At 59.3% G+C, this 27,886-nt stretch overlaps 2 protein-coding genes across 2 annotated transcripts in view; both read left to right on the forward strand.

Annotated features, from left to right (window-relative positions):
• TCF3 (transcription factor 3) overlaps nt 1-20,924 on the forward strand; it is a 41,516-nt gene extending 20,592 nt beyond the window's left edge. Inside the window, 17 exon segments of the mRNA XM_023733330.1 lie at nt 1,413-1,486; nt 1,742-1,820; nt 4,121-4,188; nt 5,701-5,836; nt 6,383-6,432; nt 7,808-7,910; nt 7,996-8,165; nt 8,253-8,385; nt 8,831-8,889; nt 8,997-9,075; nt 10,114-10,187; nt 10,609-10,770; nt 10,844-10,970; nt 16,779-17,085; nt 17,087-17,325; nt 20,054-20,197; nt 20,460-20,924. Coding sequence (XP_023589098.1) covers nt 1,413-1,486; nt 1,742-1,820; nt 4,121-4,188; nt 5,701-5,836; nt 6,383-6,432; nt 7,808-7,910; nt 7,996-8,165; nt 8,253-8,385; nt 8,831-8,889; nt 8,997-9,075; nt 10,114-10,187; nt 10,609-10,770; nt 10,844-10,970; nt 16,779-17,085; nt 17,087-17,325; nt 20,054-20,196 — 2,003 coding nt within the window. The 3' untranslated portion in view covers nt 20,197; nt 20,460-20,924.
• Nucleotides 20,925-23,896: 2,972 nt separating this feature from the next.
• On the forward strand, nt 23,897-27,512 carry LOC101352977 (cytochrome b-c1 complex subunit 10). Its single transcript, XM_004378509.2, has 3 exons — nt 23,897-24,026; nt 25,574-25,725; nt 27,341-27,512. Exons 1-2 carry the CDS (start codon nt 23,977-23,979, stop codon nt 25,692-25,694), a joined length of 171 nt encoding a protein of 56 aa, XP_004378566.1. The 5' UTR covers nt 23,897-23,976; the 3' UTR covers nt 25,695-25,725; nt 27,341-27,512.
• Nucleotides 27,513-27,886: the final 374 nt, after the last annotated feature.

Below are 27,886 nucleotides of genomic sequence, written 5' to 3' on the forward strand. Positions count from 1 at the left end.
GGCCGTCCCCCAACTCTGTCCTGTTCAGTGTCCAGCCGGTCACCCTGTGGGGTCCAGGTGGGAGCCCAGGGTGGGGAGGAGGCCCATGAGGTGCAGGCACAGCCTTCAGGCCTGGCATGGACCCCCTGGTCACCTTCCCAGCTCTTGGGATCCTCTGGATTTGGGGTTGGATGTGGACACCCTGAGACCTGCAGAGTAGGGTCTGTTTGTAACCACACTTTGCCGAGGCAGAAACTGGGGTTGGCTCTGTTGCATGGCTGAGAGGCTGGGGGCTGCCCCCTTCTGCTTCCCCAGGGGCCTGGTTAGGACCAATGGAAGGGCCGGAGCCCCCCTGCCCCCCCTCCCCCCCAGGGACCCAGGCAGGATCTCCAGGGAGAAGGGCGGTGGCTGCTAGGCCCTGAGATCCCCCAGCCCAGGGCAGTTGCCTGTTAGGGTGTGTGAGGAGATAAGGAGGCCACCCTGCCCCACCCCAGGGACCAAGGTCCTCTTCCCTATGCTGGTTAACTCCTGTGGCACTGTGGGTCTCCCTCCTCCCCGGGCTGGCCTCCTCCCCAGGCCGGCCTCCTCCCCGGGCCTCCCTCCTCTCTGGGCCAGCCTCCTCCCCAGGCCTCCCTCCTCTCTGGGCCAGCCTCCTCCCCGGGCCTCCCTCCTGCCTGGGCCAGCCTCCTCCCCGGGCCTCCCTCCTCCCTGGGACGGCCTCCTCCCTGGGACGGCCTCCTCCCGGTCCTCAGCTCCTGTACAGACTACATTCCACCCTCTCTGCCTGCCTGCTGAGCAGTCAGTGGTAGCTGCTACTATGATTTTGGAGTCCCTGGGTGGTACAGACGATTAAGTGCTCGGCTGCGTACTGAATAGTTGACAGTTCGAGTCCACCCAGAGGCATCTCGGAAGAAAGGCCTGGCGATCTGCTTCCGAAAAACCAGCCATTGAAAACCCTGTGGAGCCCAGTTCTACTCTGACACAAGTGGGCACTTTGAGTCAGAGTCGACTCCACGGCAGCTGGGTAACCAAGCTATGATTTCGACAAAGGGAGGAATAACCAAAGTGACGGTGAGGGGAGCAGGGAGACAGCCTCTTTCCCGAGAGCGCGCCTCTTCATCCATCACCCAGTCACCAGTGCCCTGGTGAGATTTACCCATGGGGTCAGAAGAGACTGAACCTAACTTGGACCCCCAGCCCTGTATGGTCAGGGCTGGGCCGGAGGGAGGGACCTGGGGCTGCAGGATGACGCTTCGTGTGGGCATAGTGGCTGGAGCTTTGCTGGGTGGATAGGAGTTTGCCAGCGGAGCTAGCCAGTGGAAGAGCATTCTGAGCTGAGGAGCTGGAGGTACGTGAAGCCCGAGGCTGTCTGGGGCTTTGGAGGTGGACAGGGCTGCGGTGACCCTGACTTTTCCCTCTCGCCTCCTCCACAGGTCTGGAGGAACGGTCCTGCTCGGGCTCCTGGGGCACCAGTGACCAGAACAGTTCCTCCTTCGACCCCAGCCGGGTGAGGAGCCCCTGCGAGGCCCTGGACCTGGGCTTCCCTTCCCAGGGTGCAGGGGGGTGCACTTGGGGGAAGAAACAGGCTCAGAGGGGAAGTCGGACCCCAGCCTGCTCTCCGGGGGCTTCCGGCTCAGACATGGGTTCAAGTCTTGGATCTGACCTGCCTGCCTCCCTGAACCTCAGCTTCCCCAGCTGTAAAACGGGAGTGCAGTGGGGCCCCAGGGTCTCCAGCCTCCCTCAACCTCCCGTCTCTCCGTAGACCTACAGCGAAGGCACCCACTTCAGTGAGTCTCACGGCAGCCTCTCTTCGTCCACATTCCTGGGACCTGGCCTCGGGGGTGAGTGTCTGGCAGGAGGCAGCCCCACCCCCTTTTCCTGCACATGTGGGGTCCTTGGCCTGCCCAGCATGCCTGGCTGCCCGGCACATCCACAGTGTCCACCCAGAATGTGTTGGCAGTGACGCCTCTGTCCTTTGGAGCAGGACACAGTGGATGGAGCCTGGGACACCGGTCTTTGTGACCCAGTGACCCACCCCGTTCCAGTGTGGCCTTATCTTAACTAACCCTCCCTGAAAAGACCCCTTTTGCAAACACAGTTACGCCCACAGGTTCCGGGCTCAGGACTCAGCCCACAGCTCCAGGGCTCCATCCTCTGGGGACCATCATGCTCCAGCCAGCACCCGGGGGCTCGAGAGGCTTCAGGGTGATGGGCAGAGCAGGGACTTGGGACGGTTGGGGGCCCGGATCCTGGGGGTCAGCCCCCATTTCCCCTCAGAGCTCAGCTCTGAAATACCAGTAAAACCAATTGCCATTGAGTCAGCCCCAACTCATGGTGACCCCACATGTGTCAAAGTAGAACTGTTCCATAGGGTTTTCTGTGGTTGACTGTTTGGCAGCAGATTGCCAGGCCTTTCTTCCAAGGCGCTTCTTGGTAACTGCGACCCTCCAACGTTTTGGTTAGCGGCTGAGCGCATTATAGGGATCTTAATTTTGTCCCTGGATGATCCTGAGAGGCCCCCCCGGGGTGCGGGTGGCAGGGCAGGTGATTGGCAACGTTTATCGTTACCATTTATAAAACTGCAGCTTCGACAGTGGCCTCTTAGATGAAGTCGAGGCTGCCTGCCACGGAGATTGAACATGTTGCTGGGTTTAGATGCTCGGCACGGGGTAGGAATCGTGGGAGCCTCAGAGCTATTGACTGAAGGGGAAACTGAGGCCCAGAGGGTTTGCAGGGCCCCCACCTTTAGCCCTAGACTCCGCGGGAGCAGCCCCTGGTTTGAACGCCACTGAGGTCACAGCACACAGTAGGAGCTCAATAAGTGCTTGTGGCCTGAGTGAGCCGCATAGTGGGCAGTGTCTAGCACCCTCTGTGTGCCATATGGCACTTCGTGCCTGCTTCCTGGATGAGGAAGGTGAGGCCTGGCCCTGCATGTAGCCTGTGGCCCTCTCGGCGCCTGCACCTGCTGGCATGCCGGGTTCCCCTCTCCCCTTCTTCCTCCTGATGTCTTCCTGCTGCCAGCTGGCCCAAGGCAGGCAGGGCTGATGGGGCAATTCCCGCGGCCACCCAGGTGAAATGCCAGAGCCCAGCTGTGCCTGGGCCTGATGTCCTGCAGCTAAGGAGCTCAGAGAGGGCGGCGTGGAGCCCACACGCAGCGAAGCTGCTATAGTCTAGTTGAACTTTTATCATAAAAAAAAGACAGGTTTTTTCCTGGTTTGAGAATAACTCAGATTAGTCGGCCAAGCGTTCTGATTCCTCACACACAGCAAGGCTGTTGATGGTCCATACTTAGTTGAGATCCCAGGTTAAGCCAAAGAGGGACTTACTGGGTCAGGTACTGAGTAACCCAGAGGGCCTGCTTCAGGCGAGGCTTGATCCAGGAGTCTGAAGCAGTAGGAGCCTCTCCATGCAGGCATCCCTCTCAGGCAGACTGCCCCTCATAGCCCCAGGCCTCGCCTGCTCGCTTGGGGGATGAAACCCTTTCTCACCAAGTAGTGTGAAACAATATCTGTTGCTTCGTGAGTTCGTCTGTGAATGGAAGACGAGGCTGTCTCTGTTGGCCTGGAGCTAGGGGTGAGGTCTGTGCTGATGGAACTTTGAGAGGCTGACCCAGACAGATGCCGTGTATACGGGGCCACAGGCTCCTGACAGATTCTCCAGCCAGGGATTCCCGAGCCTGTCCACTGGGGCGACAATGCCTCGTGTGAGCCCAGCTCCCCAGGAGTCAGCACCCCCCAACCCTGAATGCAGGAAACCCAGGCTCGAAAGTGCAGGGGCTGGTCCAGGCCCATGTGCAACCAGAGCAGGCTGTGGCCTAGCTGAGCTCTGGGTTGTTGTACTTTGGGGCAAGGGACATGTTGGGGGTCCTGGCGGACAAGGCGTTGGCTCACTCACATTTGCAAACTATGGCCCCTTGCTTGTCCCCAGGCCCGTCCCTGTTGGCAGGAAGACGGGGAAGCCGGCCTGGAGAGGCTGAGGCTCCGCCCAGTGTCCCCCTGCAGCGCTCTCAGCCATGCATGCTGATTGAGTGCCAGCTGTATGCAGGCCCCCCTGCCAGCTGCCAAGTTGGCCCCAACAGCCCCTTGGGCGTGCTTTCCTACGGGGCTGGCTCCCAGTGACCCACCGTCTCTCCTCCCTCCAGGCAAAGGCGGTGAGCGGGCTGCGTACACGGCCTTCGGGAGAGACACCAACGTCGGCAGCTTGAGTCAGGTGAGCGGCACGTTCGCAGGGTGGGACCGGGACTGGGCACGGGGACCCCGTTGGGCTCACAGGCTCAGCACCCACCTGTCTGCAGACAGCCTGGGGCCACAAGGTGGGCGGGGCTGGGCAACACCCCGTTATTCCGATGGGGTGCAGGCCACGGCCACTTGCCCAAGATCACCTGGTGGGGCTGCTTCGGGGACCGGCGCCCCCCTTTGTCCTTTTCTCCCACTTTTTCTTCTGACATGTTTTAACTGGGAATCAGTCTGTCCCGGCTTCCTCCTGTCCGCAGAAGCTCTGTGGCTGGGCTCAGTGGCTGTTTGTTCCCTGGCAACGGCTGAAATAGCACTGGGCCAGGCCAGGCTGGCAGGCAGGGCCGGGAAGCAGGAGGGAGGCCGACTAGATATCAGGAGGCCGTGGTCCCTGCCACGGCTCCCCTGCACGGGTGCAGCTCGGGGGGCTCAGAGAGACAGGGAAACTGAGGCAGCCCTGAGGGCTCTCCCCGTGCCGTTCCCAGGCTAGCCCCAAGGTCCAGCCCTCCACCCTGTACCTGCCCGGGGAGGCCCCTCGCCCAGGACAGACTGTTGCCTCTGCCGGTCCTGTCTGCGAGGCTGGTGGAGGGCCGTGGCTGGACCCAGCGGTCCCCAGCGTGGCCCTTTGTGGCCTGGTTACCCCCGGGCCCCTCCCGCCACATCCGAGGGTTTCATTCCTGCCTCTGCCTACAGCTCCCAAATTTCAGGGCACAGCCTTGTCCCTTGCCTGCGTCACGCTGACCTGAGTCAGAATGACAGCTGCGCAGCTATTAGGGCACCACCTGCAAGCCACAACTCCCATCGCCCCGTCGGTCCCCACGATGCCCCCGAGCCGTGCGAGCGGCCAGTATGCCTGTTCCACAGACAGGGAAGCTGGGGCGTCGAGGGGGCTGCACGTGTGAGCTGCAGAAGCGGGCCTCGAACCCGGGTTTCCGAGGTCTTCCCAATGTGTGTGTCAACCCAGGCGTCGAGCAGGGACTACCCCCAACCACGTCCTCCCCGCATAGGGAGCTGGGGCCGTGAAACCAGAGTCCACGCACGGCAGCCGGTGCAGTGGGGGACGTCTTGTTCAGACTAGCACAGACCAGCTTCAACTCTTCAGTAAAAAAAGCCAGAAACAAGGCACACGGCACAGAACAGCCAGCTCCCGTCGGCGCTGAGGCACAGAGTTTGCTCGCTCCGCTGCCCTGAGCCTGGGTGGCGTCTTGCGCTCCGCGGGCAGTGGTGTGGTTCAGTCTTTCTCACGAGAACAACGGGGCGGCATGTGACCGTGGGCGCCTTAGGTCAGGGAGACGGGGCCGGTGCTTCGCTGCTTCGGGTGGTGGAAGGTCAGCCACGTCAGCGGGGCAGGAAGGGGTCACGGCCCCTCCGCAGACGGGGCCGGGCCTAGCTGTCTGTAGGGTTGGTGGTTTTGTTTCAGTTTTGCCGGCATTGACCTGGGGCCCGGCAGGGGGCTGCCCCTCATGGCGATCTGTCCCCCTCCCCCCAGGCTGGCTTCCTGCCGGGCGAGCTGGCCCTCAGCAGCCCTGGGCCGCTGTCCCCCTCAGGTGTCAAAGGCAGCGCCCAGTACTACCCCTCCTTTCCCGGCAACCCCCGGCGGAGACCCGCAGACGGCAGCAGCCTGGGTGAGTGGGTCCAGAGGTGACGTCCAGGATCGAGTGAAGCAGCCCTTGTCCCCCGCTGGCCAAGGGGACAGAAAGGGCATTAGTGTCAGCCTACTGCATGGCTTCTGGTTCCCAGCTGGACGCTGGGGTCATGGCAGGCACCAGGGCTGACCTGGCCCTTCCTCAGGGTCGGGCTGGTTGGAGGGACGGACAGGGAACCAAGAAACTGGAAAACGAGATAGCTGGGGGTGGAGGGGCGGTGGCCTGGCAACGGCGACCCACGTCCGAGACCCCAGCCCTGCGCTGCAGACCACCGCTCAGGGGTCCGGCCGGGTCTCCGACCCGTGTGGATGGACCCGGCTTTCATTTCAATCCTCGTTCTCAAGAGGGAAGTTCAGGGGCCCCTTGCCCTGGGTGTGGGAGGGGGGCTGTTTCTGTAACTGCCAGCAGTGATGGTGTCCCCTGTACCAGAGCCCGGGGCTGCTGTGTCCTCTGCGTCTTCCTGACTGTTCCAGGCAGGCGGGGCAAGGCTGGGGTCGAGCCACTCACTCCTCTCTCTCCTGACAGATGCCCAGCCCAAGAAGGTCCGGAAGGTGCCGCCAGGGCTCCCGTCCTCGGTGAGTTGTGGGGCATAGGGCGGGGCCCCATAGGCCGAGGCTGTCACCTCCCCAGCCAGGCGACATGTCAGGGGCACTGACCTTTGTGTGACCACCTGCGAGTGGGCAGACCCCTCGTGAGTCCTGAGCCAAAGTTGCTTGGCGCTTGGCCGGACTTGACCTCACCTCTGAGGGACAATCAGGGAAGTTCTTCCTTTTGTCTAACCTTGCTCCCTCTTGCTTTAAGGCAAAGTTGCTTCCTATGGCCACAGCCTCCTAAGAAAGCGTGGGAGTGGGGGTCCTGTGAGCAGGTGCAGGGGGGTACCTTGGGGGCCCATTTAGAGAGGCCCCGTCTCGGCACCTGGCGGTTGACAGGTTGCAGGCCCAGCAGACAGAGCCTCCCCATCACCATCTGACGGTGCTGAGCTGCCCACGATTTAAGCATGTTGGAAGGAAAGGCAGTTTGCTGGGTTTCCCGGCTTGGCATGGCCACCACCGCACCCTGCGGGCTGACAGCACTCACTGTGGGCCCAGGATTCAGGATTAATGTCCAGTGCGGTCAAACCACTCGTCCAGGGCGCTGGGGCCTAGAGGCATCGAGGCGCGCTTAGGTTGTTTAAGGCCTTGATTGGTGATGCTGCCGTTCTGCTCCCTGCCACTCCGAGCTCCACTTTTCCTTCCCTGGGGCCCTGCCCCAACTTCCTAGAACATCAGAGCTGAGTGCTCTGGGCCTGTCTGTCGCATCTGACACTCGGCAGTCAGACCGTAGCTCTCCACTCCACTGTCGGGGGCAGGCATCACCGGTTGATCCCAGCACTTTCCCACTGGGCCCAGGCAATGCCAGCCGATCAGTTGCCAGCCGATCAGTTGGTGGCAACTACGGAACCCCTTGGCCATTACTAGTCTGGGACAGCCACCGCCAGGCGTTAATCCTGGGCTTTGTGTCTGAGGCCCCATAGTCTTGTGTGCTCAGAGCTGGGACCGTAGAGGTTCCAGCACTAGGAGAGCCCAGAGGGGGAACAAAGAAGGAGGGACTGAGGGCATTGGAGCTGGGGTTTTGATGGGTCAATAGGAGTTTTCAGAATGCAGGTGAGAAAAGGCATTCCAGTCATAGAGCCCAGCGTACAAAGGCCTGAGGCACAAGAGTTCGGAGCATTTTGCGAGTAGGGGTTGGAGAAGGAGCAGTGGAGAGAGACTGTGACGCCACTGGAGCCTCGAGTGCCGGGCTACGGGGCTGGGCTTCGTCTGAGGGGAGAGTTTAGAGCAGGATAGGGGGTGAGGATGGCCCGGTGGGCTGCCGTCTGGGATGGTCTTGGCTGGGGATAGGGCCAGCATGGGGCCGGGGGGTCAGCTAGGCCTTGCATGGGCCCTCCACCTGACCGCCCCCCCCCACCAGGTGTACCCGCCCAGCTCAGGTGATGACTATGGCAGAGACGCCGCCGCCTACCCGGCTGCCAAGACCCCCAGCAGCGCCTACCCTGCCCCCTTCTACATGGCCGGTGCGTGGAGGGGCCTCGCCTGGGACGGGGGCGGGGGGCCGGGCCAGGGGCCCCTGCCCGCCGCTCACCGCCCGCCTCTCTGCAGATGGCAGCCTGCACCCCTCGGCCGAGCTCTGGGGCCCCGCAGGCCAGGCGGGCTTTGGGCCCATGCTGGGCGGGGGCTCGTCCCCGCTGCCCCTCCCGCCTGGGGGTGGGGCCGGTCCCGCGAGCAGCAGCGGTGGCGCGTTCGGCGGCCTGCACCAGCACGAGCGCATGGTAGGACCGCGGCGGGGTGCGGCGAGCGGGGGGTGCGGCCCGCCGGCCCCGTGCGCCCCGTGACCCTCCTTTCCCACCCTCATGCAGGGCTACCCGCTGCACGGAGCTGAGGTCAACGGCGGGCTGCCGGCCGTGTCCAGCTTCTCCTCGGCCCCCGGAGCCCCCTACAGCAGCGTCACCAGCCACACACCCCCCGTCAGCGGGGCCGACAGCCTCCTGGGTACGGGCCGGCCCTCACACCTCTCCCCGGGTGGGGTCCCCGTCCCCAGGGGGACACGCAGGGCAGGGCCCGCGGGCTGTGGGGCTGATGGTGTCTTCAGCGAGCGCAGATGTTTCCTACGGCCCTGGGAGCCAGGCCGTGATTATCTTCCCTAACAACCACCCTGTGCGTTGGGCTCGGGTTCCTCACACCCAGCCCAGGGGCATCTGGAAACAGCTCCGTGAGGAGTCAGCTTTACAGCTGGGGAATCTGAGGCTCAGAAAGGGGACTCCCTTGCCCAAGGGCCCACGGCCCCGTCTGTGAAGGCATGTGGCTAGACATCAGGCGGGACTTTTCTTGCCATGAGTCAGAAATTGGCTGGACTCAACCTGAGCCCCCAGTCAACTGGGGCATCCAAGCCAGGCGCGCAGCCCTGAGGTCAGGCCTCCCCTCTCTCCACCCACAGGCTCACGAGGGACCACGGCTGGCAGCTCCGGGGACGCACTCGGGAAGGCGCTGGCCTCGGTGAGGAGCGGGACTTGGGGTGGCGGGGCTGGCGGGTCAGGGACCCCACGAAAGGCTGGCCCCTGACCGCTCGGCGGCCCACCTGTCTCTCCCTGTTCCCGCCGCAGATCTACTCCCCGGATCACTCAAGCAATAACTTCTCATCCAGCCCCTCGACCCCTGTAGGCTCCCCACAGGGCCTGGCAGGTTTGTGAGGGGATGGGAGTCGGGGGGTCTAGTGCCTGCAGCCTGGGACAGCGGGGAAGGGGGGTGAGGCTGCCCCTCTGGCTCCAGCCGCATCACGGGTCAGAGCTGGGTGAACACCGTCCAGGCCCTGCTGGAGCTCATGCCCTGGAGACATCCAGGAGGGTTCCATGGAGGAGGTGTCCTCTGATCCACTCTTGAATGCCATGGCCAGGCTGTGAGACGGCCTAGGAGGCACGTTCCAGTCACCTTATTGCATAGGCTGGGCCGGGAGGAGAGCCCAGCTGCTCACTCTGCACAAACCCCAGGGAGCATGTGGGGGACCATCGGGGTGGCGGCTGGGGCTCCGGGGCTGTGGGCTGGAGTAGCAAGGCCTGGAGGCCAGCTGAGGCTCTGGCCTGGACCTTAGCATGTCAGCGCACACACACACACACACTGACACGCATACACACATAGGTGTACATACACATAGGTGTATATACACACACGTACATACGCGTGGCACATGCCCACACACACAGACACACACACTGTTGTGTGTTCATGCTGTGGGTATTAACTAGACACCAACTGCATACCCCATGCTCGGCTCTGGTGAGGGGACCAGACTGCCTTTTCCCCCTGCAGGGACGCCCAGGGGTCAGCTGGGAGTGATGGGGAAGTGAGATCTGGAGGTTTCTGGAAAGCCTAGGCAGTTGGGCAGGTCCCCTCACCTCTCCCCTGGGGGACATCCAGGTCTCCCCGGAGCCAAGCCCTCTGGGCCCCCAGTACCCCTGTCCTATGGCCCCAGAACAGCTTTGCAGGTGTCGGGCACCCTCTTGTGGCCAGGCCGGGTATCACAGGCCCCTCAGGGACTCCCCACCCCTGGCCTCCAGATTCCTTCTCTCTGCCCCCTTCCCGTTCTTCCTGGGAGAGTGACCATGCTTCGCCAGCCCCCAGTGAGGGGCAGGGTCTGCCCAGGAGGGGCCCCGGGTGGTCAGGGCCAGCCCCAGCCTGCCTCCGCCTCTCATCCCCCCATTTGTGTGCCCCCTCCCTCCGCAGGGAGTTCCCAGTGGCCCCGAACAGGGCCCCCCGGTGCCTTATCACCCAGCTATGATGGGGGTCTCCATGGCCTGGTGAGTTCTCCTGCCCCCTGTCCTGACCTCCAAGGATGTGGGGTGGGGGAGCCAGTTTCTGGTGAGTGCGTGCAGCTGAAGAGGTGCCCACAGCGGGGGGCCATGTGTGCGGACAGACACGGTTCCCAGTGCAGATGTGGGACCCAGTGGGGGTGTCTTATGTGACTCTGAATTCTGTGACTTTTTAAAATTGTGTCATGGAAAGCAGCCATTGGTCTCGTGACAATTTTATAAGACAGACACCCCTCGGGTAGAAAAATCTTGATTAAGAGCTTGTGGGCGGCCAGCACAGTGGCCCTGTGGCTGGCGAACGTCACGATTTGAGCCAGGCCACGTCCAGAGCTATAAATGTGGCCGCCCGCTGCTTGGGGGGTCCTGTCCTGGGGCCCCGGTCGCAGCCACTCCCCGCCCCTCCCCGCAGCAGAACAAGCTGGAGGACCACTTGGATGAGGCCATCCACGTGCTGCGCAGCCACGCCGTGGGCACGGCCGGCGACATCCACGGGCTGCTGCCTGCCCACGGCGCGCTAGCCTCAGGCTTCGCCGGCCCCGTCATGCCGCTGGGCGGCCGGCACAGCAGCCTGGTGAGCACTGGGCAAGGGCGGCGGGGGGCGGGGGACCCACCCAGTGCTGACATGCTGCATCCACTGTCCACAGGTTGGAGGTGGCCACGTGGACGACGGCCTGACAGGCAGTGCCGGCCTCCTGCACAACCACGTGGCCCTCCCCAGCCAGCCCAGCACCCTCCCCGACCTCTCGCGGCCACCCCCCGACTCGTACAGCGGTAAGGCCTGTGGCAGGGGCTGGTCAGGGGTGGCTGGAAAACGGGGGGCAACGGGGAGGCCCTGTTTGCCAAGAGACAAGGAACCAAGAGCCGCCACGCAGGTCTGAGGGCCCGCTCTCTGCCAGGTGCACACATCTTCGCAGCCACCTGAGAGTCACAACTGGTCGGCCCCCGTTTCTGGCGGAGGAAACTGAGGCATGGTGGGAATGGAGATGGGACCCCCCGCTCTTGTGCAGTTTTGAGGAGGGGGGTCAGGGAGGTGAAGAGGCGACGTTTGAGCGGAGTCTGGGAGGAGGTGAGAGCAGGCAGCGGGAACAGCATGTGCAAAGGCCCTGAGGCAGGACCCAGCCTGGCACAGTGGGGGAACAGCCAGGGGCCCCATGTGGCTGGAGCGAGTGAGGGGGAGAGAGGAGGAGGGGAGGGCAGGGAGGCGACAGGCATGTGGTGCAGGGGGCCCTGTGCTCGGGGAGGTGGGAGACCTGGAGGGTGGCAGGCAGAGCAGGGACTGGCTGACGCTGTGCTCACGGGCACCCTCTGGTGGCCTGGGGCCGCGGAGGGGGCGAGAGGTGGGAGGATTCGGATGTCTCTTTTTTAATCTTATTCTGTTGTTGTTGAGAGTATACACGGCAGAACGCACACCAATTTAACTGTTCCCTCACGTACAATTTGGTGACGTTCATCACATTCAAGTTGTGCAGCCATTCTCACTTTCCTTTTCTGAGTTGTTCTGCCCCCGTTAACGTGAACTCACTGCCCCCTAAGCTTCCCGTCTGACCTTTTGAGTTGCTGTTGTCAGTTTGATCCCCTATAGATCAAAATTGGACGAGTCTCAAGAGATTTGCAGCTGGATGAGACGTGGGGCAAGGGGGAGAGGGAGAAGGAAGGAGAGAGAGGAGACAAGTACAACCCGGGGCTTCTGGCCGGGGCAGCCGGGGACGGCCGTGTCTGGGGCACGTTTGGGGCCAGATCAGGATTGTCTTGGGATTGTCACGTCTGAGACGCCCTTCAAGAGTGTGAGTCTGGTGTTCACGGCAAGATGTGCTGGAGACGGACAGGCGGGTGCCATTGGCACTTGGGGGGTGGTTTAGAGCCGGGCACCAGACAAGGTCACAGGTGGGAGGAGTGTGAGTGTGGATGGAGCAGAGCCACATCCAAGGCCGGGCAGGGGGAGGGGACGTGGCGGAGCACAGGGGCCTGGGGCCGAGGCGGACAGGGCCCCTCAGAGGAGCTGCGGACTAGGACTGGGCCAGCATGGGGTCAGACGACTGTGTGGCACAGCACCGGGTGGAAGCGTTTTTCTATCTGGGAAGGAGCCGGAAGGGAGTGAGGTCGAGAGGGTTCTTTCAGAGAGGGAATGATGGCGTGTTGGAAGGTGGATGAGAATGAGCTGGGAGAGGGCTACGGATGGGGTTAGGGATGGGGTTAGGGTTAGGACTAGCGATAGGGTTAGGGTTAGAGCTAGGGTTACTGTTAGGGTCACAGGTAGGGTCAGGTCTAGGGATGGGGTTAGGACTTGGTTAGGGTGAAGGTAAGGTCCTCAGTGGAGACTTCTTGATGGGGTTGGGGGTTGGGGATGGAGTTAGGGTTAGGACTAGCAATAGGATTAGGGTTGGTATTAGTGATGGGGTTAGGGATCCAGTTAGGTTAGAGTGTTAGCAATATTGTTAGGGTTAGTGGTAGTGATGGGGTTAGGGATATGGTTAGGTTAGGGTGTTAGCAATATGGTTAGGGTTAGGGTTAGTGGTAGTGATGGGGTTAGGGATACAGTTAGCTCTAGGTTAGGGTAAGACTGCCGTAGGCCCTTGGGAGAGACATACCACTGGTGGCAAGAGGCCTTGGGATCTGCTGGGGCCAGTAGAGCTCGGGGCCGGGGTGGGAAGGCATGGTGGCAGGATGGGCTGTCCACTAGCCCAGAGGTTTTCTGGAAGGCAGGGCACAGGAGAGGTGCCCACCAGGGTCTGGATCCTGGCTCATGGTGGGCTGGTCCCAGGAGCAGTTAACGCCAACCATGTTCCAGGTGGGGAGACAGAACCCAGAGGGGCTCCTTCCTCTTGCACGCTCCCCCACCCCAACTTGTTGAGAGATACTCCGTTCCATGAAGGTGATGACCGTGATGCACGTTCGTGACAACACTGGGTGGGGGGTGGAGGTTCCCGGGGACCCCCCACAACCCCAGATCAGGGCCAGTGCCCCCGAGCGTGTCCGGCCCCCATCCCGGCCCCCACATGGTGACTCTGCTCTCCTGGGGTTTCTGTGTCCAGTTCTCCTGCCTGAACGCCTCAACCTCCCCCCGTTTTTTATTATGGGATAAAATTCAGACACAAAAAGACACAGAAACCAAATGTACAGCTCAATGAATTATTTCTAAGTCCAGCACCTTCCTAACATCCACCCAAGTCAAGAACTAGAGCGAAGTCAGCTACCCCAGGAGCCCTGTCCCAGACCCCATGCCCACGTCCAGTCACAGCCCCGCCTCCTCACCTCCCCACCTCCTCACCTCCTGACCTCGAAAACCTCCACCGACTCCTAACGTCACCGCGTCCTTGCGCTCTACACCAGGCGTTCTCACCCAGGGGACACTTCGTGATGGCTGGGGCCATTTGCGGTAGTCACGACTGGGGGTGTTACTGCTGGCATCGAGTGGGTGGAGGCCTCTGACCTGAGTGTCTTGGCGGACAGCGCCCTGTCTCTCCTCGTCCTTCCCTGTTTATCTGTTGGAGAACACAGCCGTTCCAGGGTCGGCATTTGCCGATCACATCTCAGCGCAGCTGACGACAGCGTAGGGTTCCTCTCGGGCTCCCTGTTTTGTTTTATAGCATTTGTTGTTGGGTACCTTCGAGTCAGTCCAACTAAGAGTGACCCCATTCGATAGAATAGAACTGCCCCATAGGGTTTCCTCGGCTGTAATCTTTACAGAAGCAGATTGCCAGGCCTTTCTCCTGCTGAGCCCCTAGGTGGGTTTGAACTGCCGGCCTCCTCGTTATCAGCTAAGCGCCATTGCACTGCCAGGCCTCCTACGGTTTCAGCTTGGTAAAAAGACACTGTGCTGGAGCCTCCTGCTGCCCCCTGGTTTACGCGCTCCACATGGCGTCTGATCCGCCTGTGTCACGCCTAGCTCAGGTCAGGTCTTCTGTTGTGAACGCACGCCAATGTGGCAACCCCTGGGGTTTAGGGTGTCTCCCTCTCCATGCCTTTGTGGTGCGTGCTGCCCAGAACGTTCCCATACATGGCTTCTGTGCGCGTGCTCAAGAGTTTCCCAGGTGTGATGATTCTGGGTGCCTCTGAGTCGATTCCGACTCATGGTGACCCCATGTGACAGAGCAGAACTGCCCTGTGGGGTTTCCTAGGCTGTAATCTTTTTATAAATTGTAATTTAGATGAAGGTTTACAGAGCAAATTAGTTTCTCATTAAACAGTTAGTACACGTTTTGTGACATTGGTTGCCAACCCCACGACATGTCAACACTCTCCCCTTCTTGACCTTGGGTTCCCTATTACCAGCTTTCCTGTCCCCTCCTGCCTTCTCATCCTTGCCCCTTGGCTGGTGGGCCCCTTTAGTCTCGTTTTGTTTTATGGGCCTGTCTAATCTTTGACTGAAGGGTGAACCTCAGGAGTGACTTCAGTACTGAGCTAAAAGAGTGTCCGGGGGCCATACGCTCAGGGTTTCTCCGGTCTCGGTCAGAGCAGTAAGTCTCATCTTTTTGTGTGAGTTAGAATTTTGTTCTACGTTTTTCTCCAGCTCTGTCCGGGATGCTCTATTGTGATCCCTGTCAGAGCAGTCAGTGGTGGTAGCCGGGCATCATCTGGTTATACTGGACTCAGGATGGTGGAGGCTGTGGTAGTTGTGGTCCATGAGTCCTTTGACTCATCTTTCCCTTGTATCTTGTTTTCTTCATTCTCCCTTGCTCCCAACGGGGCGAGACCAGTGGAGTATCTTAGATGGCTGCTCACAAGCTATTAAGACCCCAGGCACTAATCACCAAAGTAGGATGTAGAACATTTTCTTTATGAACTGTGTTATTAGGCTGTAATCTTCACAGGAGCAGATTGCCAGGTCTTTCTCTTGTGGAGCCACTGGGGGGTTTATACCACCAACCTTTCAGTTAGCACCTGAGTGTTTACCCATTGTGCCCCCAGGGCTCCCAGTGTGATATTAGGTTGTGGAATTTCTGGGCGTGCCCGTCTGCCTTTTCAAGATAATCTCCAGTTGTTTTCCAAAGTGGTTGTACCAGCTGATCCTCCCAGGAGCAATATTTAGAAGTGTCAGGCCTCTCAAATTTGCCAACCTCGTGGTATGAAATGGTAGTGCCTTGTGGTCCTCATTGGTGTTTCTCAATTTCTGGATGCGATAAAGCGATTCTCATGTTTCCAGCCACGGCCCTTTCTTCATCTACGAAATGCCCATTCAGGTTATTTCGCCCTTTCTCTATTGAGCTGTTTCTCCATTTCTAATTGATTAGTTGGTGCTCTTTATATATTTTGGCTACCATTCCTTTGTTGGTTATATACACTGCACATACCTTCTCTTACTGTGTGGCTTATCTTTTTATTTCCTTTGTGGTGTCTCTTGATGATCAGAAATTCTGTTTCAGTATAGTCGACTTTATCGATGTATGTTTCTGCTGAGAACGGCTCTTTTGGTGTTTTAAGAAATAGTTTCCTGCCCCTGAGTCACAAAGACACTTTCCTACGGTTTCTTCTAAGGCTTGGAAAGTCTTGCCTTTTCCATTCAAGTCCTTAATCTGTCTGGACCTGATGTTTGTGTGTGGCATGAGGTAGGGATCCAGTTCCAGAGAAGATGGTAATATTGTTGTTTTTAATTTTATTGTGGTAAAATACATATAACGATATTTGCCATTTCAACCAGTTTTATGCGTACAACTCAGTAACGTTAATTACATCCTTCATGTTGTGTAGCCATCACCATTGTCCATGTCCAAATTTTTTTCATCATCCTAAACACAAACTTGGGGGTCAGCAGTGGTTCAGTGATAGAATTCTCCTCTCTCGTGCAGGAGACCCAGGTTCGATTCCTGCCCGACACACCTCACACGCAGCCACCACCCATCTGTCAGTGGAGGCTTGTGTGTTGCTATGATGCCGAACAGGTTTTAGCGGAGCTTCCAGACTAAGACAGACTTGGAAGAAAGGCCTGGTGATCGATGTCTGAAAATCAGCCAGTGAAAACCCTCTGGATCACACTGGTTCTAGCTCACTGTGCACGGGGTCACCATGAGTTGGGGGCCGATTCAGCGGCAGCTGACAACGAACAAACAGAAACTCAGTGCCCTTGGAGCAGTTGTAGTTGGGTGTTGCCGACTTGATTCCGACTCCCAGTGCCCCCATGTGACGGAGTAGAGCTGTCCCATAGGGCTTCCTAGGCTGTCATCCTTATGGGAGCAGATCGCCAGGTCTTTGTCCCGCAGAGCTGCTCAGTGGGCTCAGACTGCTGACCCTTTGGTTAGCAGTCAAGCACTTAATTGTTGCACCAGCTGTGCTCCTTCCTTAAGCATTAAACCAAAAAAAAAAAACACAAACCTGTTGCCGTCGGGTCAATTCCGACTCCTAGCGACCCTATAAGACAGAGTAGCGTTTCCAAGGAGTGGCTGGTGGATTCAAACTGCCGACGTTTTGGTTAGCAGGTGAGCTTTTAACCACTGCGCCACCAGGACTCCTGAATTCCAGTTTTTTAACAAATGAAAACCTGGTTGTCCCAGGGGAGCTCGTGCCCCTTGTGAGATGGACAGAGGGCCCCCCGTCAGGGGCCACATGGAGTGGATTGCTGCCCTGACCCTGGGCCCATTGCAGGACTTGGGCGGACAGGTGCAGCCTCGGGTGCCGGGGAGATCAAGCGGGAAGAGAAGGAGGACGAGGAGAACGCGTCAGTGGCCGACAACTCCGAGGAGGAGAAAAAGGAGCTGAAGCCCCCCCGGACCCGGACCAGGTGCCAGCCCCCCGCGCACGCGGCCCCACGCCCCAGTACACGTGCACGCGCGCACACACACATACACACACACACACACACACACACTGCCCAGACTGGGAGGCGGCCAGGGGCCCCTCGCCCCACCCCTCCACCTCACACTGTCCCTCTGGCCCCCCGGCCCCCTCCCCCGTAGCCCAGAGGAGGACGAGGACGACCTTCTCCCCCCCGAGCAGAAGGCCGAGCGGGAGAAGGAGCGCCGCGTGGCCAATAACGCGCGGGAGCGGCTGCGGGTGCGCGACATCAATGAGGCGTTTAAGGAGCTGGGCCGCATGTGCCAGCTGCACCTCAACAGTGAGAAGCCCCAGACCAAACTGCTCATCCTGCACCAGGCCGTGTCGGTCATCCTGAACCTGGAGCAGCAAGTGCGAGGTCAGTGGGGGCCGCCCGCCGCCCCCCACCTCCCTGCCGCCCCCCTGCCCGCTGCCCCCGGCCTTTGCCTCTCCGCACACGGGAGGCTCTTCTCTCCCAGTCCTGGGCCCTCCACCCAGAATGCTTCCCCCGGATCCTGGTGGGCCTCTGCCCGCCAGCCCTTCCTTCCCAGGAAGCCCAGAGCCCCGCTCGCTCGTGGGGGCCCGGAGGCGCCAGTATACACTCCACTCGCGCCTCCCTGTCACACGGATGCCACACGGGCAGCCCCCTCCCCCTGACTCAGTTTCCTCCTCTGCACAGAGGGTTATCACAGCCATCTCCTGGGCCACGGGAGGTTGACAGATAAAGAAATCACTCCCCCCCAGATGTGACTTGGCCTGTCCCTGTCCCCGCCATGTGACTTGGCCCTGTCCCTCGCCCTGCCTGGCCTCTCCCCCACCCCCCTGCTGGCAGCTGCTTCCTTAACGCCTTCTCTCTTGCGTGGCCCGTTAACCCTTTCTCTCCTGCAGCGCTGTGCTTGGACTGGAGCTGGGGCCGCGGCCCCCCGCTGTCCCCTCTTCCACTCTGAGGTTTTTGTGTTTCCACAATGGGGGGGGTGTCATGCCATGCATCCCCCCTCCCCTGCCTCTCTGCTCTCTCTCACGCTCACCCCACCCCGGCCCCTCCCTACCTCGCACTTGCTGCCCAAGCTCGGGGACCACCCGACGGGGCCACAGCCTCGGGCCTTCCCTCCCCCCGAGTCCCCAGCTGGGACGTGGGGATGGAAGGAGCGGGGGCCATGCCCGCCTCGGTCTGCACGGACAGTTTGGTCTGCGCGCTTGTCCAGGGCCCCAGGGCCACCGCCACCTGAGGGACCCGCTCTGGCCTGTGGGTGGGGTGTGGGCAGTGCCCCCAGGAGCAGGGCAGAGCACAGGGGGGTGGATCTGGCACAGCTGTCCTGTCTTCACGCCCAGCTCGGCTGAGCTTCACCCGTGTGGGCTGATTTTTGCAACAGTGTAGTTCAAGGGGTGCTGTGCTTGAAGTCGGCCTCCTTCCCACCAAGGGGGAAACTGAGGCACAGAGCAGCAGACTCAGTTGTCCAGAGCCACCCAGCTAACAGGGCCCGGGTGGGACTGAGCCTGGGGTCGGACGTCTGTGCTGGCTGTGCTGGCCACAGCCTGAGGGGTGGTTTCGGCTCTGCGCCGGCTGGGGGCTGGGGGCTCTGGGCTCGGAGCCACTGCTGGCACTTTCTTAGCAGTGAGACAGCCAAGGTCCTGGAGGAAGCTTAGGTCTGGGGTAGGGTTGGCACTGCCTCGTCCTGCCGCCCTCTTGCAGGGCCAGTGGTGGCCCAGGTCCCATCCAGGCCCAGCTCTAGAGAGCTAGGCTGGGGCAGACACATTTCTGGGGATGCTGGGGTCTCAGGGCTAGCTGGTTTGCTCCTCATTGTCTGACACCAGGGTTCTCCCTGGGCAGGTCAGAGGCCAGGCCTAGCTTTCCTTGCCCAGCAAGGGGCTGCTCTTCTGGGAAAGGTCGTCCTTCCGGAGGGAGGAAGGGGCAGAGAGGGGCACTAGAGCCCCTGGCCTCCCTGGCCCCATCCTGGAGCACATGGCATGGACCAGGGGCAAGGTGGACCGACTCCCCTGTAGACTCCCCAGTGTGGAATTGAGGCCCGCCTCCCTCCCCATCAGACCTCTTGGGAACAGCCTGTCCTCAGCCCTCCTTGGCGTGGCCACGCAGCCGGGGCCCGCACCACATTCCACGGGAGTGTTTCCTCCCCAATACACGGTGATGAGCCCACACGCAGATGAGCATGTGCTCACAGTGTGAGCGCACACATGCACACGCAGCCTGTCACCACGTACCCACACTGTATGCCACCCACACTAGCAGTGTACCCTGTCCAAGCTGGTACGCACACCAACAGTGTACCCACGCTGGTACGCACACCAACACAGCATACCCACGCTGGCACGTGCATCAACACAGTGTACCCACGCTGGCACGCGCACCAATACCAGCATGTACCCACGTTGGCACGCGCAGCAGCACCAACAGTGTACCCACACTAGTACGCACACCAACACAATGTACGCACACCGGTACGCACACCAGCACCGTGTCCCCACAATGGTACGCACACTGACACGCCGTGTCCCTACCCTGCACGTGCCCCGACTAACGGGCTGGTGCTGTGCACCCAGCAGTGCGGAGGAGGTGCTGTCCCTGGAGGAGAAAGACCTGAGGGACCGGGAGAGGCGCATGGCCAATAACGCGCGGGAGCGGGTGCGCGTGCGGGACATTAACGAGGCCTTCCGGGAGCTGGGCCGCATGTGCCAGCTGCACCTCAAGTCGGACAAGGCGCAGACCAAGCTGCTGATCCTGCAGCAGGCCGTGCAGGTCATCCTGGGCCTGGAGCAGCAGGTGCGAGGTACGCTTCCGGCCCCGCCCGCCGCCGCCGCCGCAGCCGCCGCCTCAGGCCGCCCCACCAGGCGCGCGCTCGGAGGGATTCGGCGCTGCTCTCTGTCCTCTCTCTGGCTGGTGCAGACCCCGGATGCCCCCGCCTACCCGGCCTGTTCTTCTCCACCCCCCAGCCCCACATGCCCTGTAACCCTCAACCTTCTCAAGGAGGCGACAAGGTGGCGGCCAGCTGTGTGGGAGCCCCCACCCTCCCCGACACCCCCCCCCACTGCCACCCCGGACTCCCCCTCGCAGGGACCGTCTCCCACCGTGCTCTCCTTCTCCCCCCTAGAACGCAACCTGAACCCCAAAGCAGCCTGCTTGAAACGTCGAGAAGAGGAGAAGGTGTCCGGCGTGGTCGGGGACCCCCAGATGGTGCTGTCGGCCGCCCACCCGGGCCTGGGGGAGGCCCACAACCCCACCGGGCACATGTGAGGTACGCACGGACCCGGGTCATTGTCTGCAGGATGGGTGTATGGTCCCTTCCTCACGCACACCTGCCCTCGGCACTGACTCACCGGGTCCCGAGTGACAGTTCTGCACGGTGACCCCCGGTCCATGCCCCTCACCAGCCTCCCCCCACCCAGGTCCAGGCTGCAGTGCCCCATGAGGCCCGATGACCCCGAATACACATCTCAGCCTCCAGCCCCCCACCCGGGGCTGAAAGGGGCATTTTTTTTTTTTTTTGGTAATGAAAGATAAAAGAAGTGGAAAAGCGCGCTAGAAAATACACACTCTGACCAAGAAGAAGAAGAAGAAAATGCCTTAAGTATCCCGCACGGAGTCGTCGAAACATATCACGTCCTGGAGGGGAGACGGTGTGAACCTGGCTTGTTCTTCAAGAGCCACCAGCAAATTGTGCCTAAGCCTAATATTTTTTTTAAGGAAAATAAAAAAAGAACGTTAGTTACGAGATTTTTTTTTTTTTTAACGTAGAAGAAAATTAGCGAGGATGTTGCCTTTGGTCTCGTTTTTTTTTAAAAAAAAAAAAAAGCTTTTTTTGCATATGTTTTGTAAGCAACAAATGTTTTTGTATAAAAGTCTCGTGTCTCTTGCTATTTCTGCTGCTGTTTCTGGAGCCGAGCGGTGCATTTTATCACGATCAGCCAGATGATTAAACGTTGTATGAAAATGATCGGCTGTAAGCCTGAGCCCCCCTCCCCTCCAACCTCTGCTCTGGAAAATGCTGGACGGAGCCGGGCCGAGGGGCTGTGTGGTCTCATGTCTCGTTTTGGAGGCATTGAGGGGCTTGCTTGGTTCGACAGGGTTTCAAGGAGTGGACAGGGTGCTTCCCGTGGGTGTGGCCCTTTCTGGGGCACCCCTGCCCTGCCCTTGCCCTCCTTGCCCCCACTGGGAGTGGGCTGTGCTGAAGGCAGCCACCATCCTCAGAAGAAACCTCCGGGGACCCCCTGGCTGCTTTGCTTGGGCTCCAACGATTCACTTGCCCCTTTTCCCAGCCTGTTCACTGTGATGTCCCTCCACCACAGCCCCCACCCAGCCTGGAACCCCACCAGTGTCCCCTTGGAGCTCACAGAACTTTCTAGAACTTGGGATCTTGTGGATACTGACACTGCCTGGCGTGGGGCCCGGGCATGTCCCTAGACACCTGTCCTTCGTCCCTTTAACCCCAAGGGGCAGCCCCGGGCCCAGGGCTCCACGCCGCCGCCCTCACCTCGTCCAGGTGTGGCCGGAGGTGGGGATGCAAGTGTTGTGTGCCACAGTGGCCCCTGCTGGCCTGTCTGACTTCGTTCACCAAAACCAAAAACCCAACCCATTGCCGGTCAAGTCAGTTCTGATGCAGGGGGACCCATGTGCTACCTTGCAGAACTGAGCTCCTTCGGGTTTTCTTGGATGTAACGTTTATGGAGGAGTCCTTGGGTGGTGCAGATGGCTGAGAGCATCAGACTAGTAACTGAAAAGTCATCTGTTCGAAGCCGCCCAGAGGCGCCTCAGAAGGCCTGGCACTCTGCTTCCGAAAGGTCACAGCCTTGAAAACCCTATGCAGCAGTTCTGCTCTGATGCACACGAGGTTGGGTTGGAGCTGCCTCAGTGGCAACTGTCACCAACAGTTAGTTAATGGAAACCCAGTGCCAGACCTTTCTCCTGTGGCGCCACTGGGTGGGTTCCAACTGTCAACCTTTAGGTTAGTAACTGACTGCAAACCGTTTGTGCTACCCAGGGACCCTGGCGCTGTGAACACCCAGCTGGAAAACCAAGGGGCTGGGCCACCCTCAGAGTCCTGGTGGCGCAGTGGTTAAGAGCTCAACTGCTAACCAAGAGGTTGGCAGTTCAAATCCATCAGCCGCTCCTTGGAAACCCTATGGGGCAGTTCTGTTCTGTCCTGCAGGGTCACTATGAGTTCGACTTGATAGCAGCGGGTTTGGTTTGGGTTTTTGGGCTACCCTAACTCCGTCCTGCCCGGCACGGAGCCTCTCTCGAAGCCGTCTCTCTGGTCCCCCGAAGGCAACCATCTTGCACCTGATTTACAACTGAAAGCCCCCCCACGCATGGAGCCCCCGAGGTCGCAGCGGAACCAGGTGGTGGGTCACCGTGTACCCCAGGCATGGGGTCAGCCTGCTGGGTGGGTTCCTTTCTTTCTCCTGCCCCTCAATAGAAGCCTTAAGGAACCCCCGGCTGGCTGTGGTCCCCACCCCCCTCGGGCATCTTCCCTCTGTTGCCCGTGAGCACCGAGACCCCCCCTCACCCCCAGTCCAACTGGGTGCCTGAATGCCCCTTCCCCCTCCGGAATTCCCCAAGGCCAGAGCCAGGCACCCAAAGGGAAGTTTAAGGGAAACTCAAGGTCAGCAAAGCCAGCACTCACCCTGGCCCAGGCTCGTGGGCAGGGTTGGAGACCTCGGTCCTGGGGGCCACCTCCTGACCTCAGACCTCCCAGGTCGTCCTACTCATGAAGTGGTCCTGGTGTCTGCCCCCAGGTCAGATCAGGAGACTCATGGGGGGATCCTCCTTTCTTGATGATTCCCCTGCTCTGTGTTGATTTTCTATTTTCGGGGAACCCTAGAAGAGGCCCCTGCCTCAGTTTCCCTTGTCTTTTAGCTTCTGATGTTGCCTTTAACTCCAGATGGCAGGGGCTAAGGGCCCTCCTCGTACCCCCGGGGCCCCGTGCAGTTTGGAACTTCGTGTTATATGTAAAAATCCAGTGGTGCAATAGTGGTTAACCGCTTGGCTGCTAACCGAAAGGTCCGCAGTTCGAAACCATCCGGCAGCTCCGCAGGAGAAAGACCTGGTGATCTGTAAAGATTTCAACCTAGGAAACCCTATGGGGCAGTTCTACTCTGTCACATGGGGTCGCTAAGATTCCGACTCTACGACACCCAACAACAGAACAACTTTTATGATGTGGTCAGACACGCTTCTCACCTGACTTCTCTAGAACTTTACTGGCGACTTTTGACTATTTGTTCTTCCAGATCTTTAAAAATTAAGTTTAAGTTCCCGAATATCCTCTTGGGGTTTTTGTTGGCATTACGCGTAATTTCACATATTGATTTAAGGAACATTGACGCGATGACTGTACTGATCAGTGTGACAGGAATCAAGGAGGTCCCCTGTTCAGGTCCTAGAGTCACCGGGGACATGACTGAGGGCGGTGGGTACAGACCCAGTCACAGCGCAGCCTATCACTAACCCTGCGCTCAGAATGTCCCCTTCACTGAGCTCATTCTCCTCCATCACAGATAGTCAACTTTCACAAAACCCAGTGAGGCAGTGGTACAACTTGCTCAAGGTCACACTGCGACCACACCCCCTGACTCCTAAAGTGTGCTCAAATTCCAGCCCTTCCCTGCGGTTACTTGGGGCAAGTCCCTTTCCCTTCTGGCCTCCGTTGCCTCAATCGTAAAGTAAGCATAATAACGTCCTGACGAACAGTAGTTCCACAAAGTCACCGGTCAAAAGTGCCGAATATTACCGAGAAGAGCGCAAACCAGGGTCCACTCCGACCGCCGGAGCGGAGACACAGAACCCGAGCTGGAGATCACGTGACTAGAAAGTCCCACCCACGTTCACTAATGTCTTCCGGTTCTGCCCGGAAGTGACTGCCAAAGTCTTCCGGATCTGCGCGCGCAGCGGACGGCCCGCAGTCCCCGGGGGCGCGGTGAAGTCTCCCTGCGCGCCTGCGCGCTAGGGCTGCGCCTGCGCACTGCGTCCGGTCCAGTCCAGACCAGGGTCACCCTGAGAGCTCCCGAGTGCCCCGCGATGCTGACCAGATTCCTGGGCCCGCGCTACCGGGAGCTGGCGAGGAACTGGTGAGGGGCGGCCCCACGAGTCCCACCCCGCACTCCCGCCCTCGGCCTGTCCGCGCCGCCTCCACGCGCTACTGCCGCTCTGTCCCCCGTTAGTGCGGGGACCCGCGTTCCCCTGACGGTGGGGAAACTGAGGCCCAGAGAGGGGAAGCGCTGTGTGTTGGATCTGAGGCCAACCATCGAACCTCCGCCCTCCCGCCCGCCGCGACCAGGTGCGGAGGAGCCCCTCGGAGCCTCAGTTTCCCCATCTCTACCTGGGCGCCCACCGAGTCCCTCGACCACGCCGTGTTCCGACTCCCGGCCAGCCACCCTCAGCCCAGATGTTTGGGCCTCCAGCCAAACCTGGACATTTCTGGCCTTTTTATTTGTTTTGATGATTTCTAACAAGGAGCATGAACGCGCAGCTGCTCGTGTCGCTGATCCCACGTGGGAGGCGGGGTGGGATTGGGATGATCCCCCCCCATCGCTCTACATGGGAGCCAGGACTAGGGTGGTGACCCCGCGTGGCAGCCGGGATTGGGGTGCCTTTGGCATGGGTTTGTTTCATGTACAGCGCCAGGACACACTTCCTGGCCCCAGACAGGGGCAGAAAAGCTAGGGGTGGGCCGTCTCAGGACAGCGGAGCTGTCAGGGACCTTTGAGATGGACCCTGATGGTGGCATTTTGCGGCTGACGCCGTCCCTGATGTTACACCGGGCCCGGGGCAGGTGATGCGGCCTCTCCCCTGTGGGCTGGGCTCTCCCAGGTGTGATCTGCCCGTTCCCATCTGCCACCCCTTTTATTCACCCAGCAAGCATTGGGTGCCAGGCCCTGTGTTGCATGCTGGGAACACAGCAATGAGCAAGACACAAGACCCTGCCCTCATCCTGACATCCTAGCTGTAGGAGGGCAACCCACAAGCCAGCAATGAGATCTATCGGGCAGACGGACGGAAGATAGTTAAGGGGAGACAGAGACCTGAAGGGAGGGCCCATGCAGCTCTGTCCTACCAGTCTCTGGCTTCCAGGAAGCATGTCACACCCTCAAGAGACGCTGTGGGGTTTGAGAGACTCCCTGCTCACAGCTGGGGACCCTGCAGGCCACTCCCCTCCCCAGGCTTGGTGTCTTCTCTTGAAAAATGGAAGAAGAGGTTGTCAGAGTATTTTGAAAATGTGCATGATACAACACGCTTGGGAATTATCCACGCCGTCATAAGTCCCCGGGGTCCCAAAGGGGGTGACCAGGACGGTGGGGGAAGCAGAGGCTGGTCACCAAGCACGTTTACCCGACAGGGAAGAGTCCCCTGCTGACCCAGTAACCCCCAGAGCTGTCAAGGGGACTGGCCGGGAGGGGATCCTGCAGGCTCGGTGTGTCGCTGGTGAGGTGGTTTGGGGCAGCTTCCCGCAGGCTGATGGTGCGATTGGGACATGGACCAGTTTTGAATTCTGGAGTTGTCTGCGGGTGAGAGAGGTCTGTGAAGAACGGGGTGGGGCAGGCAACTAGATGTGGGGGGCGGGAGAGGCTTGGAGGATACGACCCCAGTGGGGTCTGACGCCACGTTTCTCTCTCAGGTTGCCCACGGCTGGCATGTGGGGCGCTGTGGGTTCTGTGGGGCTGGTGTGGGCCACAGACTGGCGGCTGATCCTGGACTGGGTGCCCTACATCAACGGCAAATTTAAGAAGGACGAGTGACGAAGCCGCCCTCCCTCCGCAGTTTCCTTTGGTGAGTTGCCATGGCCACTCGAAAGTGCTGGGTCCAGTGGGCTGTTGGTGGGTGAAGCCCCGGACTCCTGGGGTACAGACGTGGTTTCCCCGAAGCTGAGTTCTTGGCACTTCCAGAGCTGGGGGGACGAGGGATGGGGGGCTCCACCTTGGAGAATCCACATGAGGCCTGAATTCTGAGACGGACTTTTCAGGCACCTCTCAGCCCCATTGTCACTGAGCTGCCACCCGGCTGTCTTGGTCAGAGGGTTTGGCGAGCGGGCACTCCCCCTTGGTGCTGTCACTACGGCTCCTGTGCATCAGTGGAGGCCGACGGCGCACCCAGTCCTATGCCTCCAGCCCTGGGCAGGATGGAAGGCAGGCGGCCCCATTTTACAGATGGGGAAAGTTGAGGCTGGGCGCTGGGATGGGCTGCTGTGAGCGATGAGACCTTGGGCGCGCGTGCGCGCGTGCGTGTGTAATACGCAGCAGAATGTAAACCCATATTCATCAGTTTCTGTGAACAATTCCATAACCAGGGCTTGGAACAGGTTCATTCAAATCCCTGCTGAGAATTTGCTTTTCCACCCCAGATATCCTGAATCAAAACCCACGTTTTAACAAGATCCCCAGGTGATTGTTATGTATAATAAAGTTTGAGAGCCACTGCTCTACTAGTGGGTCTCAGAATCGGTCCCTAATCAGCAGCAGCATTAGCGCCTGGGAACTTGTTAAGAGATGCAGATTCTCAGCAGGGGTTCCAAACGGAAGGGAGGAAGCCCCATCAATAACAGTGGTGACATTCTTCACATGTGTCACCATTGTTCCTGTCTCTACGCATATTGTTTCACCACCATTGACTTAGACTCGCTGCCCCCAAAGCTTCTCATCTGTGCTTTAGGGTTACTGTTGACAGTTTGATTTCATACAGCTAATTCTTAAGAGAATGCAAGGCTCATGGTGAACGTTTAGCTAAAGTGTTGTTCAGTTTAAAAATGACTTCAGGGGACAGTTTCAGTTCATGGTTTGAAGACTTTCTCAGAGTGATAAATTTGGGGGTTCCTTCAGTCTCAGTAGATCCAGTAAATCTGGATTCTGTAAGAATTTGAAATTCCGCTCCACATTTTTTTCCCTTTTGATCAGGATTCATCTGTTGATTCCTTGATTGAAGTGTGTTGGGCACCATCCACTTCTTCTGGTCTCATGGCTAAGGAGGCAGTAGTTTGTGGAGGCAGTTAGACCTATGGTTCAGTTCCTTCTCCAGTTCCTAGGTCTCCTTCATCTGGACTGACTTATTTGTCAGAGGTGCTAGTTGCTGTTCTAAGCACTTTTCCTGTATTAGCTCATTGGCCTATGTTTCAGGGCCTGGGGCAGGACTCACCCATCCCAGTTTTACAGATGGGGTCTGAGGCCCCTAAGTGGCCAAGCTACTTTTGAACCTGTGCTGTCTGGATTCACGTCTGCTTCGTCCTACGCGCTCTGCACCTCCCTTCCTGTAAGAACTGCGACCCTGGAGCCTTAATGCCATTTTGGTGTCTGTGATGGGCTGGAGTCCCTGGGCCACTCTGCACCTGGTTATACAGCCAGCTTCACGTAGAAGGGACATTTCTGCTCACTCAGCCTTGTCCCCCTCCCAGGTATCTGGTGGTGCCTGCTTCTCCCATCTCAGCATCTGCTGCGCCTGGAATGGCCGAAGCCCTCACGATGGACATCGAGGAAACCCACAACTCGACTTAAGACTTTTTATGTTTCTGAAAATGGCTTTGATGTATTTATGCACATAGCATTAAACTGCACTCTGAAACCTGCCTTCCGCCTGGATGGTGATCATGCCGGTCGGTGACTCTGTGACTTGGGTATCCTTTCAGCTCCAAAATTTTGCAAATCTAGGAGAGTTTTCCAGTGACTTGCAGACATTGTTTAATTATTTTAAATGTTTTCGTTTATCTATTGCTGCATTAACATCTTATCCCACAACTTAGTGACTTAAAACAACAAAATTCATTATTTCACAATTTCTGTGGGTCAGGAATCCCGGAGTGGTTGAGCTGGATGGTCTTGGCTCAGGGTCTTTCATGAGGTTGCAATCAAGATGGCGGCCAGGACGGCATCATCTGAAGGCTTGACTGGAGCTGGAGGAGCCGCCTCCAAGGTCATTACCTCACATGGCTGTTGGTTGGAGG

This window comes from Trichechus manatus, unplaced genomic scaffold (assembly GCF_000243295.1).
Source record: "Trichechus manatus latirostris isolate Lorelei unplaced genomic scaffold, TriManLat1.0 scaffold00057, whole genome shotgun sequence".
In the NCBI taxonomy this organism is placed as follows: Eukaryota; Metazoa; Chordata; class Mammalia; order Sirenia; family Trichechidae; genus Trichechus; species Trichechus manatus.